This window comes from Acomys russatus, chromosome 1 (assembly GCF_903995435.1).
Source record: "Acomys russatus chromosome 1, mAcoRus1.1, whole genome shotgun sequence".
NCBI lineage: Eukaryota > Metazoa > Chordata > Mammalia > Rodentia > Muridae > Acomys > Acomys russatus.
This window is the reverse complement of record NC_067137.1, coordinates 96,609,264-96,627,519: the sequence shown is the minus strand read 5'-3', so window position 1 is coordinate 96,627,519 and position 18,256 is coordinate 96,609,264. Positions and strand designations below refer to the sequence as shown.

Sequence of the window (18,256 nt, the reverse complement as noted above, 5' to 3'; positions counted from 1 at the left end):
AGGACGCTGAACACCTCCTAACTGGGAGATGAATTTAACGGTGCTCATTTGCGAGGTTGTAGAGCTGGTTCTCAAAACCCAGCTGGAGTACGGAAGGAAGGGTAAACCTTCTAGAAAACCTGTTTTCTAAAAGAGTGCAACAGCTGAGGGCCTCTAAGCTGTCTCTCACCTTGACAGACTCTGCTACTCCAGGGCTTTCCCGCTTTCAAGTAGAGGTAGGGTTGCCGCTGCTCCTCCCATCCCCAGGCTCCAGCAGCCTTGCTTGCTGGGCTGTGCTTGCTGGTGCTCCTGCAGTCCAGCCCGCTAAGATAGGGCACTAGCTGTGTAACTCCGCCAGCTTTTCGCCCTTACTACAGAAGTGCACGGCAGTTCTTAGTAACTCCGATGGACAGCGAGAACACAAAGCCTTGGAGGGGGGAGGGTCTACGCAGGTGTGGGCTGCTGCCTCTCGGGGGCTGATCCGGCTGGGTTCCGAGGGCGGATGTTCTGGATATTGGAGGAAGTGCTAGGAAGATTCCAAGTTTAGGGCCCATCTCTAAAGAGCTCATTGAAGGTTCTCGAGAGGACTTTTGGAGCTGACCTGACACCTAGTGGCTACGAATGGAAATGACGCCACCTTTGGGAGTTGATAAAAGCAGTCCCTTTTGGCATGTTGGGTGTGGCCATGTGTCTCTCTCTTACTTAGGGTGGAATGTCACTGTCAAAGGGTGCTGAGAAGACTGGAGGTGGTGGTAGGGGTAGGTTTTTTGCTCTCTAGACTACCCATCAATCCCAGAAATCAGCGTGAAGGAAAATCAAATTTGCAATAATGACAGAAAGTTTTTATTGATGCATAGCCATTCTGATTTTCAGTTTTTTGTTGTAACACATTTGGATGTCCCTTCCAGCCATACAATCCTTGGGTTTCCCTGGACCGTGCCAGTTATGGATGCTTCATAATAATTTTAACTTTGTAGGTTATGAAAGATTTAAAGGACCTGTGACTTAAAAAAACAAAACAAAGCAAAAAAACCAACCTTACGTTTCTTTGAGGAGACAGTTCTGAGAGCCACAGAACACCCCAATATATCCGATGCTTCGCTTTTTCTCTACCATCCTAACATGGTGCTCATTTGCTCATCCCTGAGCTCTTAAGTTACCACCCAACTAATGGACACTCGCTCGGTTCAGGCTGTGGCACTGACCACAGGCAAGCAGTCGTCTGCCGGGTTGACCTGTCAGTCATCTCCCTGTCTGAGGATCCTGCCCAGAACGCATGATGCGCTGTTTGCCCTGATTGTGCCACAGTGGTAACTGGTGACGTCACACTCAGCATCCCTCAGCGTGCCACAGCCTGGCCAATCCACCCGAGCTCTGAGTGGGCTCACGGCTCTTCCTTTTTTTCTTTTTGCTAAACTTCTCTTTTCTCCTCTTTCCTCCTCTCTTCCTTCCCTCTTTTTCGGTTTGTGTTCATGTATGTGAGTGCAAGTATGTGCGTGACATGATACTCTTAAATTCTGAGGCATCTCTCTGGTCCCTTATGGTTTTGTTTGTTTGTTTGTTTGTTTGAGACTGGCCTGGGACTTACTATATAAGCTAAGCTAACCTCAAACTTATGGCAATAAACTTTTCTGTCTTGGCCTCCAGAGAGCTGGGATTGCTGGTATGAGCCACCACACCTAGCTTTGTCTGTCTCAAGACCTAAACATTTTTATAGCATGTGTGTGTGTGTGTGTGTGTGTGTGTGTGTGTGTGTGTGTGTGTGTGTGACCACCTAGACTGTATCCTCTGAGAGTTGCCATACCTTGAGTGTTCCCCCCACTGAAGGGAATGACATTGGCAGTGCAGAGGTGACTGCAATCAAGCCAGACTTTATTTGCTCACACTTAGCTCTGGTCATGGCATCTGTCCATCTGACCATCAGTTTAATCTCCTCTCAGCCACCACAAGTTGCCGGGACATCTCTTGTTGGAGCTTCTCTCCAGACCTGACTGGCTGTTATGACTTCCAGGCGTTTAGGAAACTGGATTAAAAGGAAAGGGAATAAGGATGATTGCTAGGATGGGAGGTGAGGTGCCTGCCACGCAAGCATGAGGACCTGAGTTCAGATCACACACACACACACACACATACAGACACACACACACACAGACACACACATACAGACACACACAGACACACACACACATACACACACACAGACACACACACAGACACACACATACAGACACACATACACAGATACACACACAGACACACACACACACAGACACACACACAGACACACACAGACACACACACAGACACACACACAGACACACACATACAGACACACACACACAGACACACACACATACAGACACACACAGTCACATACATACAGACACACATACACACACATACACAGACACACGCACACAGACACACACATAGACACACACAGACACACACACACACATACAGACATACACACAGACACACACATATAGACAGACACACACACACAGACACACACATATATAGATACACACACAGACACACATACACAGACACACACATACAGACACACACACATACACACAGACACAGACACACACATACAGACACACACACAGACACACAGACACAGACACACACATACAGACACACACATACACAGACACACACACACAGACACACATACACACACACATACACAGACACACGCACACAGACACACACATACAGACACACACACAGACACACACAGACACACACATACAGACATACACACAGACACACACATATAGACAGACACACACACACAGACACACACATATATAGACACACACACAGACACACACATACAGACACACACACATACACACAGACACAGACACACACAGACACACAGACACAGACACACACATACAGACACACATACACAGACACACACATACAGACACACATACACAGACACACACATACAGACACACACACAGAGACACACACATACAGACATACACACAGACACACAAATACACACACACACACACAGACACACACAGACACACACAGACACACACATACAGACACACACACAGACACACACATATAGACATGCACACAGATACACACACAGACATACACATACAGACACACAGACACAGACACACACACGCAGACACACACACATACACACAGACACAGACACACACATACAGACACACATACACAGACACACACATACAGACACACACACAGAGACACACACATACAGACATACACACAGACACACAAAGACACACACATACAGACACACACACAGACACACACAGACACACACAGACACACACACAGACACACACATACAGACACACACACAGACACACACATATAGACATGCACACAGATACACACACAGACACACACATATAGACACACACACAGACACACACACAGACATACAGACACACACATACAGACACACACACATACACACACATATAGATACACACACAGACACACACATACAGACACACAAAGACACACACATATAGACACACACACAGACACACACATATAGACACACACACAGACACACACATACAGACACACACACAGACACACACATATAGACACACACACATACAGACACACACACAGACACACACACATACAGACACACAGACACATACAGACACAGACGTAGACACACACACACAGACGTAGACACACACACAGACCCCCTCAAAACCCCAGCAAGATGGTTCAGCAGCTAATGGCCCTTTCCAGAAGCCAAACACCCTGAGTTTGATCCCCAGAAGCCATGTCATGGGAGTGGTGAACTTACTCCCATAAGTTCCTCTAAGTGGAAACATGGCATGTGTGTCTTCGTCTCGCCAGGCCTAGCTGAAGCACTGCTCAACCGATGCCTCCCTCAGGCCCCTGCGTACCCCCACCCCTAGTTCCTCCTGTTCTCACCTTGGAGGCCTGAACATTGTCCCTGTGTCATGTAGGCTGGAGTTCTTCAGACATGGGTCCCAGTGTCTTGCTACATCAGTGAACTGAGATGGATGAGAAAGACGGTGAACTTTGGGCTCTGGGATGAGGCATCTGGGGTACCGTAGGTAGTGTACTCCGTCTCACAGACAGAGGTGGGGTGGTCCCAGGGATGACAGGCATCCCACTGGGGCCCTTCGGCAGGTGGGAGGGAGGGGCTGAGCGAGGGCCGCGCTTACCTGAAGTTCACCATCCCTTTCTTCTCACCCAGCTTCTTTATCAGCTCCCTGACCTGGTACCGGTTGATGGGGACCTTGTTTTGCTGAGAAGGTGGATGTAATGAGTTATGCAGCCCTTTGCCCCTTTACACCCAGTGACCCCCATCCTGTCTCTGGGAACTCCTCTGGGGACCACTGGTGGCAGCTGAGGCCTCAGAGGTGACTACACCTACCACAGGGAGGTACTGGGGCGGGGGCAGCTGCTTTCCACAGCATCATCCTGCCTTCGGAAGACCTTTGCTTCGGAGGAGAGACAAGGGCTAAGGATTCAGAGGCAATGGGTGGCCTGTTGCAGTGGACTGAGCTGCACTCTTTACCATGGAGGGACGTTCTTGCTCCAAGCACCCTGGTCCTTGGTCAGCTCCCTTGCCTTATGGGTTCTGGAACTAAACATTCAACCTTGCCCAGGCTCCCTAGACCTGGGCCTAAGGCCTTAGGATGCTGTCACAATTAATCCCTTCATGCATACATTTCAGGGGACCTCCAGTACCTAGTTACTATATTGGTAAGAGGGCGTGTGGGGTTCAGGTAGGCTGGTACGGCTAAAGGGAGAATGTGGGAGCTATGAGGAAACAATCTTTTCTCCCACTCTCTTCTTCCTAGGAGCCACATGCAGTGGGGGAAAGGGCTCGGAGATGAACTTGTTCATCTGGGGCAAGGAATGGCATCAGGCCACATGACGGAGATTTGAGAAGGGAATTCAGGGAGGTGTTAAGTTTCCCTCTGGGTCTAGGTGCAAGCTTATGCCTGCCTGTCCACCCCCTACCCTACACCACCCAGAGTCTTTGGGAATCAGCATACCTGTATCATGGCTTTCCGGAAATCCCCCACAGACATCGTCATTGATCCTGAGGGATTCAAGCTCTTGAAGAACTCCCCAAATGACATCTTCTGTTGGTCTATATAGTTCTGAGAGAAGCAGGAGATGCGAGCAACAAGCAGTTGGCTTAATTACGGCTATCACATCTTGTCCCCCCAAAAGAGGCCCAAACTCCTGGGCCCAGAAATGCCCGCTTGAGGTATCTGTGCTTTTTAGAGCAAGTATCAGGTGCAGGCAGGGAGGGATGGGTCCTGTGTCTGTTCAGTTCCGAGCAACTTCAGCCCAAGCCAACAGAGGCTCCACTCAGTCCATCCATTCCCTGACTGCACACAGGGACACTAAAGCTGCTAGGCTGCCTCAGTACCACAGGAGTACGGTTGGACAGTGACCAGAGAAATGGCCTCTGTTAATACTTGTGCCATTGGTGCTCTGAGGGTGGAGGATGGGGATTCTCTCAGCTGAGAGACCACACAACTAAATCACAGTCTTGCAGTATGATTGGTTGGACAGGCCCTAGGCACCCCTAGGGTCCTCACAGTACCCCACAAATGTATACATGGAGAAGTGTTTTGCCAGGAAACCTTAAATGTAGTCTATTTCTATTTATATCCTTTGATGTCACTCCTCTAGTCAGGTCACCCCTCGGTCCTGGTGGATCCTCATTACTTCCACAGCTCAACAGAGCTTGTGACTCCCTTTTGCCAGATGAACTCAAACCCCAACTCATGGTCTGAAAGTTGAGGATACCATATCTGGCCCAGCCTTTCTGGCCAGCTTTGTCTTTTAAGCTTTTTTATGAGTCTGGAGTCCCAGGTTTCCTCAGATGGAGAAACCCCACCTGGAGTCTCCCGAAGGCTGCTTGCACTCCGTCTGCGTGCCAACTCTCCCTGCTCCCATGGCAGGCACCATCTTGCTAGAACCATCATGCTCAATGCTCTGCTCACGCTAATCTTATGCTCCTGGGACCTTCCTTCCCCAGCCCCACCTCTGCCAGGAAGTCCTTTTTCTCTTTCCTCATCCTGGGGTGTCTATGACTTGGGTTCTGATGAAGTTTGTGGCCACTGTCACTTTCATCACTTTTCTCCTGTGACATTTTCTATTGGCCATTACTAAGTTAAGTCTGCCCCATCTTTTCAGTCAGTTGGTTCCCTCTCCCCAACTATAGTTTACACAGATGTCTTATTTGGTCTCTACCTGAAGATTCTTTCTTCTATATGCTCCCTTTTTTCTTTGTAGTGTTGGGGGATTGAACACGTGTCAAATGTGTTACCATGAGCTAGCCCTCTTTTTACTTAGTATTCTGAGGCAGGGTCTCAGTAAGTTGTTCAGGCTGGCCTCCATTGCCCAGGCACTTGAGGTTTATACTCAAGTTTAAATTTGTTTTGTTTTTGCTGCTCCTGAGATCCTGTGGCATCTGTCAGTCTATCCCCGAGGCTTCAGTTCCTCCTGCTCATGTCACCCTCCATTTCTATATTCTTTTAAAACAAGAGGTGGGACTGTCGCTCTGCATATGTCTTCCTGTGTAAAACCCATTTCCTCTGGTTCCTATGCAGTCATTTTCTTTCTAAATAAACTTGATACCGTTGCCTTTCTGAATCTTGCACATAATTTTCTTTTTAAAAATAATTTTTATTTACATTTATTTTATGTGGATTGGTGTTTTTGCCTGCATGCATGTCTATGTGAGAGTGTCAGATCTTGGAGTTACAGACAGTTGTGAGCTGCCATGTGGGTGCTGGGATTTGAACCAGAGTCCTCTGAAAAGCAGTCAGTGGCCTTAACCACTGAGCCATCTCTCCAGCCCCACATGTAATAATTTTCATGTAAGACCCTTTTAAATTTAGTTTTGGAAACTGGGGCACAGAGAGGACCAATCAGAGGCACGAAGCAGGCTGAAGAAGTATATACACACAGAAGCTGCATTTGCATGGCACCCCCAGCTGGCAGGCAGCAGAGGAGCAGACATACCTGAGAAACACCTTACCCAGGCTGCAACAGACATACCTGAGAAACACCTTACCCAGGCTGCAACAGATGTACCTGAGAAACACCTTACCCAGGCTGCAACAGATGTACCTGAGAAACACCTTACCCAGGATGCAACAGACGTACCTGAGAAACACCTTACCCAGGATGCAACATTCCTTCAGGCTTCAGTAGTCACTTGATTCTAAAATGTCACAATCATACCTACCTGTTGTGATTTTCTGGAGACAAACTAAGAGAGGACTCAAGTCAGGTGTGTTCTGAGAAATAAGGGACTCTGCCAAACATTGGGTGCCTCAACATCCAGCCTCAGAAAGCACTGGGCACTTACGTCCAGGCACTGCTCTGAGCACCTCATACCTATTAAGTAAGTTGGTCTTTACAGCCACCTTTCTAGTCTGTTCCCATTTTACAGGTGAAAGTACTGAGGCACAGAAGGCCTCAGCGATTGCCTTTGTTGGTAGTGGACTCTATCCTGTGCCTTCACCCCCTACTTCCACCAGATCTCAGCTCTTCCCTCCTTTGGGATGAGGCAGTATTCAGGGACCCAATATGCGAGGGCAATCTTTCAGGTCTCCATGCAAGGAACGTTATTAGGAAGGTTCACATGGAGTCAGGCAGTGGTGGCACACTCCTTTAATGCCAGCACTTGGGAGGCAGAGGCAGGCAGGTAGCTGTGAGTTTGAGGCCAAGCTGGTCTACATAGTGAATTCCAGGACAGCTAGGCTACACAGAGAAATATTATTTCAAAAATCAGAAGAGCCGGGCAGTGGTGGCGCACTCCTTTAATCCCAGCACTTGGGAGGTGGAGGCAGGCAGATCGCTGTGAGTTCGAGGCCAGCCTGGTCTACAAAGCGAGTCCAGGATAGTCAAGGCTACACAAAGAAACCCTGTCTTGAAGTCCCCCCCCCAAATGAGGAGGAGGAGGGGTGGGAGGAGGAAGAGGAGGAGGAGAAGAGATCACAGACAATCAGAGAGAGCCAGTGCTGGATGGGTGATTTCGGGGCATGTGGCAGCTTCCTCCAGAGCTCTCTGGGGCTCTAAGGTTGGGTGGGGGAAGGACTCACCTGGATCAGCTTTATGGGGTTTGCCCACAGGAAGTTGTTTTTATAGCCGGAAAGACCCTGCAGTCCCTTGTATATTACATCCAGCTGGGGGTGAACGGCACAAACCCCATCCAGGATTTTCACAAATTGCTCTGATACCATAATGTTCTGCAGCAGAGAGAGGGGGACCACAGTGGGTGTGCTATCATCGTGCCATTTGCCTGCTGACCAGAGTACCCGTCCCTCTCTGCCAACCCAAGTTCAGGCACTTCAGCTCTTTCTGGTTTGTTCTGTTTCTGAGCTGGTGTGGATGGTGTTTCCCAGCTTGCGGCTGACTTGTAAATGTCATGGGTTAATTTTTGAGAAAGCGTCCCATTCTATAATCTAGTACAGTCTTGGATGGCACCCAGACTGGTCTTGGACTCATGGTGATCCTCCTGTCTCCACCTCCCAAGTGCTGAGATTATAGGCATGTTTCGTTATGGCCAGTTTTATGGGGTGCTGGGCACAGAATCCAAACTTTGTGCGGGCTGGACAAGCAGTCTACGAAATTTAGCTACATTCTCAATGCCATCCTGCTGTTATGTAGCTTGTGACTTGATCTGTTAAGCTTCCCAAATTAAAAAATTATATTTGTTACATTTATTATATATAAACATGCATATATATATATATGTATATATGTATATATAGTCTTACTCTGCAGCCTGGACTGGCCTTGAGCTTACTATTGAGGATGAGCATAGGAATGCGTGGTTACCCATCTGCTTTAGCCTCCTGAGCCCTGGGATTATAGGCATGTGTCAACATACCCAGGCCTCCTAAGAGATTTTGATTTAATGTTTCCATTATGTTCGACTGGCTTGTTTGTCACAAGCTATCAACTCACTCAGCTCTGCCTGAGACGGCAACTGTAAGTGCCCACATTTGATGGACAGGGCACAATGACAGTGATCAGAGGCTCTCTGCGTAAGCAGATACCCCGACAGGTCCACATCTGTGTGGACGATGTTCTTCAGAGCTGGTTCCCAGGCTCCCCGATGTGGACTGTCCTGCTACTGCTCACAGTGAAATAGAAACTTTTCTTTCGGAAGAAGTCAGAGCTGGCTTCCAGGCCACGGAGAATGTGCGTCCTTTGGAAGAGTGGTCCAGCCTGCTCTCTATCGGCTAGGCAAGCCTCGCTTTCTTTGGTGTGGTGCTGAGTACCCTTTGGTGCTCAGGGTGGCAGTTTGAGGAGTTGGGGGCAGTGGGGGAATAGCGGGGGCTGGGGAACGGGGAGGGGCAATCTTTCAGGGGTGGAGCCTGGTGAGAGGAGATTGGGTCATGGGGTCACTGCCCTCACAGGAACAGGTGTCATATTCAAGGAGTTGTCAGTCCAGGCGGTGGTGGTGCACCCCTTTAAACTCAGCACTCTGAAGGCAGAGGCGGGCAGACCTCGGAGTTTGAGGTCAGCCTGGTCTACGGAGCAAGTTTGAAGACAGCCAGTTCTACACAGAAAGACCCTGTCCCAAAAAACAACCAAAAGAGGAGGAGGAGGAAGAGGAGGAAGGGGAGGAGTTGTCAGTGCCTAAGACTCAATCTCTGGCTTCCTGTCTCTCCATGCAGTGTCCTTTCCTTCCCCTGTGTGAGACTACCATGACTCCATCTGCTGAAGGGTAAGGTGATCAAGAGAGCTCTCACTAGAGCTGGTGCCGTGCTTCAGGGTCATTCGGCCTCTGGAAATGTGAACTAAATAGCAATCCTTTCTTTATAACATACTCAGTATCAGAAAAGAGACCAACTGGCTAACTCAGTCTATTGGCTCTGGCAGGTGGTTAGGTCATGGCTCAGGGACTTCTGTGCCATCTAAGCCCGACGCAGTGATGGCTAAAGGTTCCCTCAAGGGTACCAAGCCTGCATCCGTGCCTCTCACCTGCCGGGGTCAGGTATGCAAATGGCTATGAAACCTGAACATGGCTGAGACTCTGGGGCAGTGTGGGTGGGGGCCGAGGGGCTTTGTATCCTGGTGCAGTCACGGCTATAGTGTGAGTGTGGAGAGATGGGGCCTCTGAGGAGAAAGATTCAGGAGCAAGAGGAGCAGGGAGGGGCAGGTGAAGGAACGGGAGTGAAGAACAGCAGTGTCTTCAAGGAGAGAGGCATTTAATTTCAGATGTTCAAAATCCCGTGACTCCGATCACTGCGGGTCATAGGGTAATCTTACAAAACACCATTGTGAAGCGAACGAAATGGATTCTCGCTACCTTCACAGAGTGAGAGGAGGAGGCAGGGCGCTGGCTTACTCCTGGGTGTTTCCCATTTGCTATGGATGGGGTCCTGGGCAAATGACCTAATGGCTGTGTTTCAGATTCCTGGTAGGCAAAGTGGGAAATGAGGGAAAGTCTGTGCTACAAAGGGACGGAGTGTGAGGCCCCACCCTCATGATGGTTAGGTTTAAATGTCAATTCACCCCAGCCTGAGACTCACTGGGGAAGAGGCTCTGAAGGGATCACCTACAGAGGCAACTCTGAGCACAACGGGCCACAGGTTGTGAAACAAAAACTCGTTTATGAGGAGGGTCCTAAAGATCCTGGGATTCTGGCCAGGTATGTGGCACACTGGGAGACAGAGGCAGGCTGATCTCTTTGAAATTGATGCCAGCTTGCTCTATTTAGTAAGTTTCAGGTCAGGCCAGCAAGAGCTGAAAATTTTGGGGGAGGGGATTCTAGAACATTCTGAGACCCAGTCCGCTTATTACTGAATTTGGTAGTCTACAAATTCTGTTCTGGAGTTCTCCACCTCTCTTTTTTTGTTTTGTTTTCCTCTGATACCCTTAGGGGCTCATATCTGGGGTTCCCAGGATCAAGTAAATTATTTCACATTGTGATGCTATTCCCATCACTTAGCCCCTTGCCTCTTGCATGTGAGAGCCTGTGAGGGACACAGCTGGTGACACTGGTGATCACTTACAGAAATGTCAAGCTCTTCCATCCTGGATTTGGGGTTCCTCTTGATGGACATGATAAGAAACACTGCCCCTTCCATACTCATAGGATTCAGGAAAAGCTGTGGGAGAAGGGCACAGTGGGAGGAGGCTGAGATGGGGGCAGGGAGGCTGTGTTAGAGTGCAACTTGGCCTTCACCATCAAATCACAACCTCTACCTCCCTCCTAGACTCCTGTATCTATTCCTGTCCATCTGTCTGACCATACATGCTTCCGTCTCCCCATTCACCACTCAGCACTCATTTATCTACGCACCCATAACCCACAAGTCCGTCCTTTTCTCCATCTATTGCCCATCCATTCACCTACTCATTATTCCAGCTTACCTTCCATTCATCTATTCATGCATCCACTAATGAGTCTTTCTCACCATCCATTTATTCATCCACTTACCCACTCATCAGTCTCTCCCATCAGCCATCCATCCATTCATCCACCCATCCAACCACTCATTCATCAGTCCATACACCCATCCAACCATCCACTCACCCATCTGTCCGTCCATCCACCCATATAACCATCCATCAGCCATCCACCCATCCAAACATCCACTCACCCACCCATCCACTCGTCCACTCACCCATCCATCCATTCATCCACTTGTCCAACTACCCATCCATTCATTCATCCACTTGTCCAACCACCCATCCATCTACCCATCCAACCATCCACTCACCCATCCAACCACCATTCATCCACCTATCCAACTAGTCATCCATCCACCCATCCACTCAACCATCCATCTACTCACCCATCTGTCCAACCACCCATCCATCCACCCATCCACTCACCCATCCACCCACCCATTCTTCCATGTTTGATGACAGAAGTGACAGAGGGACATATTGTAGAAGCAAAAAAAGAGGGTCCAGCACAGGTAGGTGATCCTTGAGGGAAGCCTTGCTGGGATGAGGGAAGACTAATCATATCTGAAGGGGGAGTAGGAGCAGAGATGGGGAGGGGGAAAGATTAACCGAAGAAGAAAAGAGCAGGCAAGGGTGAAGGTGTGCTGGAGGGAAGAGCATGGGGGTGGGGTGATAGCACAGGGCCCATAAGCAGGCGCAGAGAGGAGGAGGCCCTAGAACCAGAAAAGGTTGTAACATGGAGGACCTTGTGGGCTTAGGTTATTATTACAAGGGTGATAAGAGCCAGTGAAGCATGGATAGGAGTTAGGAGGAGGGAGCATGTGGTCAGCAGGCTTGGATGTGACTTTCTGGCTTCTTTGTATCTGTCACCACAGAGGATGTCCCAAGGGTCCAACCTAATAATTCAGCCAAAGCACTTGAGAAAGTTCCCAGTGCACTAGCAAGCAGAGAATGAGTGGTGGCTGTGGCTATTGAAGGCCCTTTTAGGCGGCTGTATTAGGAGGGAGGCCACAGGTTTTACTGAGCGTTTACTGTATGCCAGTTTCTCAGGCTCTGATGACCTCTGGTGAGAAAATTTCCGAGCGTATGCAACTTGGCACCTGGCCTTTGTGGGACTCATTTCTCAGGGAAATTTCTTAGCTTCCCAAATCTGGGGACAGAGGAGAATGAGTGTGGAGAAAATAGGTACTTCTTGTGGAGCTTTCCTTTTCTGTTTTTTCTTCCATTGAAGACATTAAAAATGGTTTGTGTGTGTGTGTGTGCGTGCGCGCGCACGCGAGCATGCATGTGTATGTATGTCTGTCTGTGTGTATATACACATGTATGCCATGGTGTGCATGTGGGAGGTCAGAGAACAATTTTAGGAGTCAATTTCCCGCCCCCCCAAACATGTGGTTCTGGGGATTGAACTCAGGTTGTGAGGCCGGGCAGGGCATGCCTTTACCTCCTGCGCCGTCCTGGCAGCCTAACTTCTTAGCCAAAAGAAACTTTAAAAAGGTTTAGGTTCTTCCAACAGCCCTTGGTTCCACTGGACCTGGAGGCTGTTACTCACAGCCTGGCCCACTGGCTGAGTCGTGTGGTCCCATTCCCCTCCAGCTGGGACTCCTAGTTTTTCCCGATCCTACATGGTCGGTCTGGTTATTTTGGCCATTACCATACTCCCTCTGCAAGAGTCTGGCTTCTTCTTGTCCCCTTATAAGAGCACCTCAGACAGAAGGCTCATCTTCAGTTTTCTCATGCCTACTCCTCCATCAATAAGATCTCAACACCTGTCGTGCCTCCATCCTCCCATCACCTGTGTGTGTGTGTGTTAGAAAGGTCTTAGAAAGCCAGATATGAGTGGCCACTCTCTTCATAGTTACTTAGCCTCTGCCTTCCCATCTGGAAAGTGGAGCTGGCAGAGATAACTGGCCACATTGGGTAAGGATTGATGAATTATTGCATCATGTGATGTAGGGTGTGTTTTGAAAGAGCCCAGGGAGAGGAGAACAGAACAGGAGAACAGAAGTCTCACCATCTGTTTTCAAACTATTCAACAGCCTGTGTCAGAAGTAGTTTCTCCAAGTAGGTAGTTTACAATGAAATATTCATCCATCCATCCATCCATCCATCCATGCATCCATCCATCCATCCATCCATCCATCCATCTACTTATTACAGATTCACTGTGCATCCAGCACCATGCTAGACATGAGGGATATGATTGTGGCTAGTGACCACCGAACATCCTTATCCTTAGGAAGATTTTGCACTCACATGGGTGCAGGGTTAGGAACCCCTGCAGGTTCTGCAAGGAGTGGAGGAGAGAGTTCTGGAAGCAGCTCTCTAGTTCAGGAGGTCGCAGGTTGTCGCAGACTTTTGTGTGCCATGCTCATCAGCAGAGCAGGCATGAGCTAAGAAGGAGAGGAGACCAGAGGCCAGGGAGCACCATGGAGGGAGAGCAGGGGCGAGCTGAGGTTGCAGAGGACTGGACTGGAACTCAAGAAACCATTTAGGGGATCTAGGATTAGTACCCCCAGAGCATAGTATGGCTTTAGTGTGAAGAAAATCCCAAGAGAGACCCAGGTGGCATGAGGGAAGACCTGTTTAGAAGCACATGTGTCACCAGAGAGCTGAGGCAGCCTTGGGTCTATCACATGGGCACAAACATGTGCATTGCACACGGAAATACAAGTACTGTGGATGATTCTCCCCAGCAGTATCCAGTCTAATTCTATCGCTCTGCTTCCCTGGATTACACACACACACACACACACACACACACACACACACACACACACTTCATGGACACATGCTCACAGACACATAGGCAGACACACATGGCACATAGACACACATACCAAGGCAGCAGTTCAGTTCTGTGAATCTACCTTCAGCACTTGGAGGGTCTCATTCAATTCCAGTCCCTTGCTGATTCTGGAGGCCCCCTCATTGGTGATGCCGTTCCTGCTGACGTCTACGTAGATCAGACAGCTGTTGAGTTTGAGGACATCCCCCAGGGCCAGAGCACCCTCATTCCCAAAGCCATTCATGGAGATGTCCAGCTTCTTCAGGGTCACATTAGTCTCCAGGGAGGGGAACAGCACTAGCATCAAAATGGAGTGAGACTTACCCAGGAAAATGCCCAGACTGCCCCACCCCCATCCCATCCCCAACCCCACACCCCCATCCTAACCTACCTAAACCCTAACCCTTAATGTCACTCCCACCCAACCCCCACCATTATCATCACCCCCCACAACTCTTACTTTAACCCATCCCATCCCAACCTAACCCTGATTCTCACCTTCACCCCTCGCTACCCTCCAACCCACAGCTTAGAGATTTTCTTTTCTTTTTTGGTTTTTAGAGACAGGGTCTCTCTGTGTACCCTTGGCTGTCCTGGCCTTTCTTTGTAGAGATAGATCTACGCAATCATCCCTTTCCCCTCCAGGCGGGGCTCATGTTCAACTCCTCTTGAGATTTATTCCTTTTGGAATCTCGTCTCACTGTCCTTTAGCTGAACTATCCTCCGAAAGAATCCCTAAAGATAGTATGCAGGCCTCGGGAGGGAGGATTTTTGAAAAGCGGTGCACACCCAGGAGTCACGGAAGGAAGCTCAACCACGCCAAAGGTACCCCGAGCTCTGTACACTCGAATCCACGGAGACCTGGAGGAAAGAGTTCAACATACCTCCCTCCCAGAGTGTGACTTACCCGGAGACCATTGCACAGGGCAACAGCTCCCCGAATGTGGAAGTGATTCCAGCTCAGGTTCAGCGACTGCAGCCCTACATTAAGGGCTAGGAGGGACACAGAGTCAGCTCAGTATCCCCCGACATCCCCAAGAACCAGCCTCAGACCCGCAGCGCTGGAGATGGGAATGCAAGCTAGAACACTTTAAGAAAAACTTCTTTTAGAGACGGGGTCTCACTATGTGGCTCTGGATGGTCTGAAACACACAGAGATCCATCTGTGCCTTCCAAGACTAGGATTAAAGTTGTGTGCCACATGCCTGACAAGATGATAATTCTATTACTTAGATATAAGATTGAGCATGGGGTGGTAGCACACACCTCTACTCCGAGCACTTGGGAGGCAGAGGCAGGTGGATTGCTGTGAGTTTGAAGTCAGCCTGGTCTACAAAGTGAGTCCAGGACAGCCAAGGCTGCAAAGAGAAACCGTGTCTCAAAAAACAAAACGAAACAAAACAAAACAAACAAACAAAAGATTGAAAGATGACCCCAATTGCGGGAAAGATGCAATGAAACAGTCCCACGCTTCTACAACTGAGGGCAAGTGGCACAATCTACCTGGTAAAGACTATGTGGTCACAGATGTTCTCCCATGAAGAGGTGTATACTCTGAGACACAACCTAAGACAGCAGCACAGAATGCGGAAGGCTCCGTTCTTATCGATGTTTATCCTGGTGTCACAAGTACAGTGACATATATCTTTAGTGTCCATCTGGGACCCTGAGGGCCATGACTCAATTAGTAGAGCGTTTGCCTAACAGGTATGAGGCCTTGGGTTTGACTAGGTGTGGTGGCGTATGCCTGCATCTTAGCACTTAGAAGATAGAGTTAGGAGAACCAGGAAGTCAGGGTCATCTGCAGATACATAGCAACCTCTAGCTTGGATTATGTAAGACTCATTCAGAGAGAGAGAGAGAGAGAGAGAGAGAGAGAGAGAGAGAGAGAGAGCGCAACTTGTGGACACAATTATCTAAAGGAGTTGGGACACAATTATCTAAATCAGCAAACACATTTCTATAATTTAAAAAATGTCCTAAAAGATCATCTTTGTCATCTTTTATCAAGTATATGTTTCTTTCTTTTTAAGATTTATTTATTTATTTACTATGCATATAATGCTCTGGCTGCATGTACACCTATACCCAGAAGAGGGCATCAGATCACATATAGATGCTTGTGAGCCACCATGTGCTTGCTGGGAATTGAACTCAGGACCTCTAGAAGAGAAGACAGTGCTCTTAACCACTGAGCCATCTTTCCAGCCTATGTATATGTGTCTAATATATTTCTATAAAATATGTGAATTGTTTTAGGTCTACTCAATGCCAGCTGGTTGCTTCTTTTTTTTTTTAAGGATTCTTTTTATTTATTTATTTTATGAATGCAATTTTTAAAATTATTAGACTTACTAATTTTTCTCTTATGTGTGAATGTTTTGCCTGCACGTATGTACGTGTACCACATGTACACGTGGTGCTCATGGAGGACAAAATAGGGCATCAGATGTACAGAAGTAGAGTTAGAGACGGTTGTTAACCACGCTGTAGATGCTGGGAACCAAACTTGGGTCCTCTGCTCTTAACTCCGGAGCTATCTCTCCAGCCCTGAGATGTTTTTATTTATGTGTATGTGTGTGTATCTGTGTGACTGTATGCCATGTGTGTGTTGCTTCCCAAGGAGGCAAGAAGAGGGTGTTGATCCTCTGGAGTTGGAGTCACAGGGGCTTGTGAGCTGCCTGATTGGGGGTGCTGGGAAGGGAACACTGGTCCTTTATAAGAGCAGCAGGCACTCTTAACTGCTGAGCCATCTCTCCAGCCCTCAGGCAAACTGCTTCTCTGTGTGATCTGATAATCCCTGGAGACATTTGCTTCTCCCATCCAGATGCTTGCTTTGCCCTATTTGCACCACTTTTATAATGGGAGCACTTTGGACACACACACACACACACACACACACACACACACACACACAAAACATACACACACACGATCCAAACACTTGGAAGGCAGAAGCAGAAGGACCTCAAGTTCAGGCCAGCCTGGGGTACAGTAATAGTAAGACACCGTTTTTAAAAAAAATCAGGGCTGGAGAGATGACTCAGAGGTTAAGAGCACTGTCTGTTCTTCCAGGGGTCCTGAGTTCAATTCCCAGCAACTACATGGTAGCTCATAACCATCTATAATGAGATCTGGTGTCCACTTCTGGCCTGTAGGTGTGCATGCATGCAGAACATTGTACACATAATAAATAAATAAATTCTTAAAAAAAATCAAACCAACAAACAGAAAAGCAGAGACACACCATCAGCAACAACAACTAAAACCAAATCAAAAGAAAAGCCATCAAAACAAACCCCACAAAGGAAGCATTCAAAGGCTAAGCTAAACATAAAGGGGAAAGGGCTAGGGAGATGGCTCAGTGGTTAAGAGCACAGAATGGTCTTGCAGAGGACTTGGGTCTAATTCCTAGTGTTAATATACAGTGTGGTTCACAACTGTCTGCAACTCCAGCTCCTGGGAACCTAACTTTCCTTCTGCCTTTCATAGGCATTAGACACACTTGTGCCACATACATACATGCAAGCAAAAACACCCCTACATATAAAAATCATTAGTAAATAAATAAAAATTTAAAAAGGGGAGAGCCATCTCTAAGTGTTCCCCTCCCCAACTCCTCCCCCCAGCGTGCCCCGCCCACTAGTGCCTCGCCCACTAGTCCCCTGCCCCTTCACGAGGACATACCCAGCATCTGTCCTAGGTACTCCCCTCCAGTGTCAGATAACTGGTTGTTGCTGAGGTTCAGTGACCTAATCCGGTAATTGGACTAGAGGAACAAATTGTAGAAAGTGAGGTTATTTTCACCCACGTATTTAACTTGAGAGAGGATGTCACTACGTAGTACAGGCTGGCTTTGAACTCTCCATCCTTCTGCCTCAGCTTCCTTAGTTCTGGGATTACAAACATGGACCCACCATGCCCAAGCAAAAGGTCATTTTTGTCTTTGATGATAAGTCTTTCCGTTAACCCTGGGGCAGAATGATAGAGGGCTCCTAGGTACCTGAAACTGGGTGGGTTAGGATTCTTAGC

The 18,256-nt window shown here is 48.4% G+C and overlaps 1 protein-coding gene across 1 annotated transcript in view; it reads right to left on the bottom strand.

Annotated features, from left to right (window-relative positions):
- Positions 1-423: 423 nt before the first annotated feature.
- Lrrc74a (leucine rich repeat containing 74A) overlaps positions 424-18,256 on the bottom strand; it is a 31,539-nt gene continuing 13,706 nt past the window's right edge. Inside the window, exons 7-14 of the mRNA XM_051148654.1 lie at positions 17,912-17,993; positions 15,132-15,217; positions 14,307-14,501; positions 11,037-11,132; positions 8,112-8,258; positions 5,040-5,147; positions 4,200-4,282; positions 424-505 (exon numbers count right to left, since the gene is read on the bottom strand). Coding sequence (XP_051004611.1) covers positions 424-505; positions 4,200-4,282; positions 5,040-5,147; positions 8,112-8,258; positions 11,037-11,132; positions 14,307-14,501; positions 15,132-15,217; positions 17,912-17,993 — 879 coding nt within the window. The remainder of the gene's footprint in view (positions 506-4,199; positions 4,283-5,039; positions 5,148-8,111; positions 8,259-11,036; positions 11,133-14,306; positions 14,502-15,131; positions 15,218-17,911; positions 17,994-18,256) is intronic.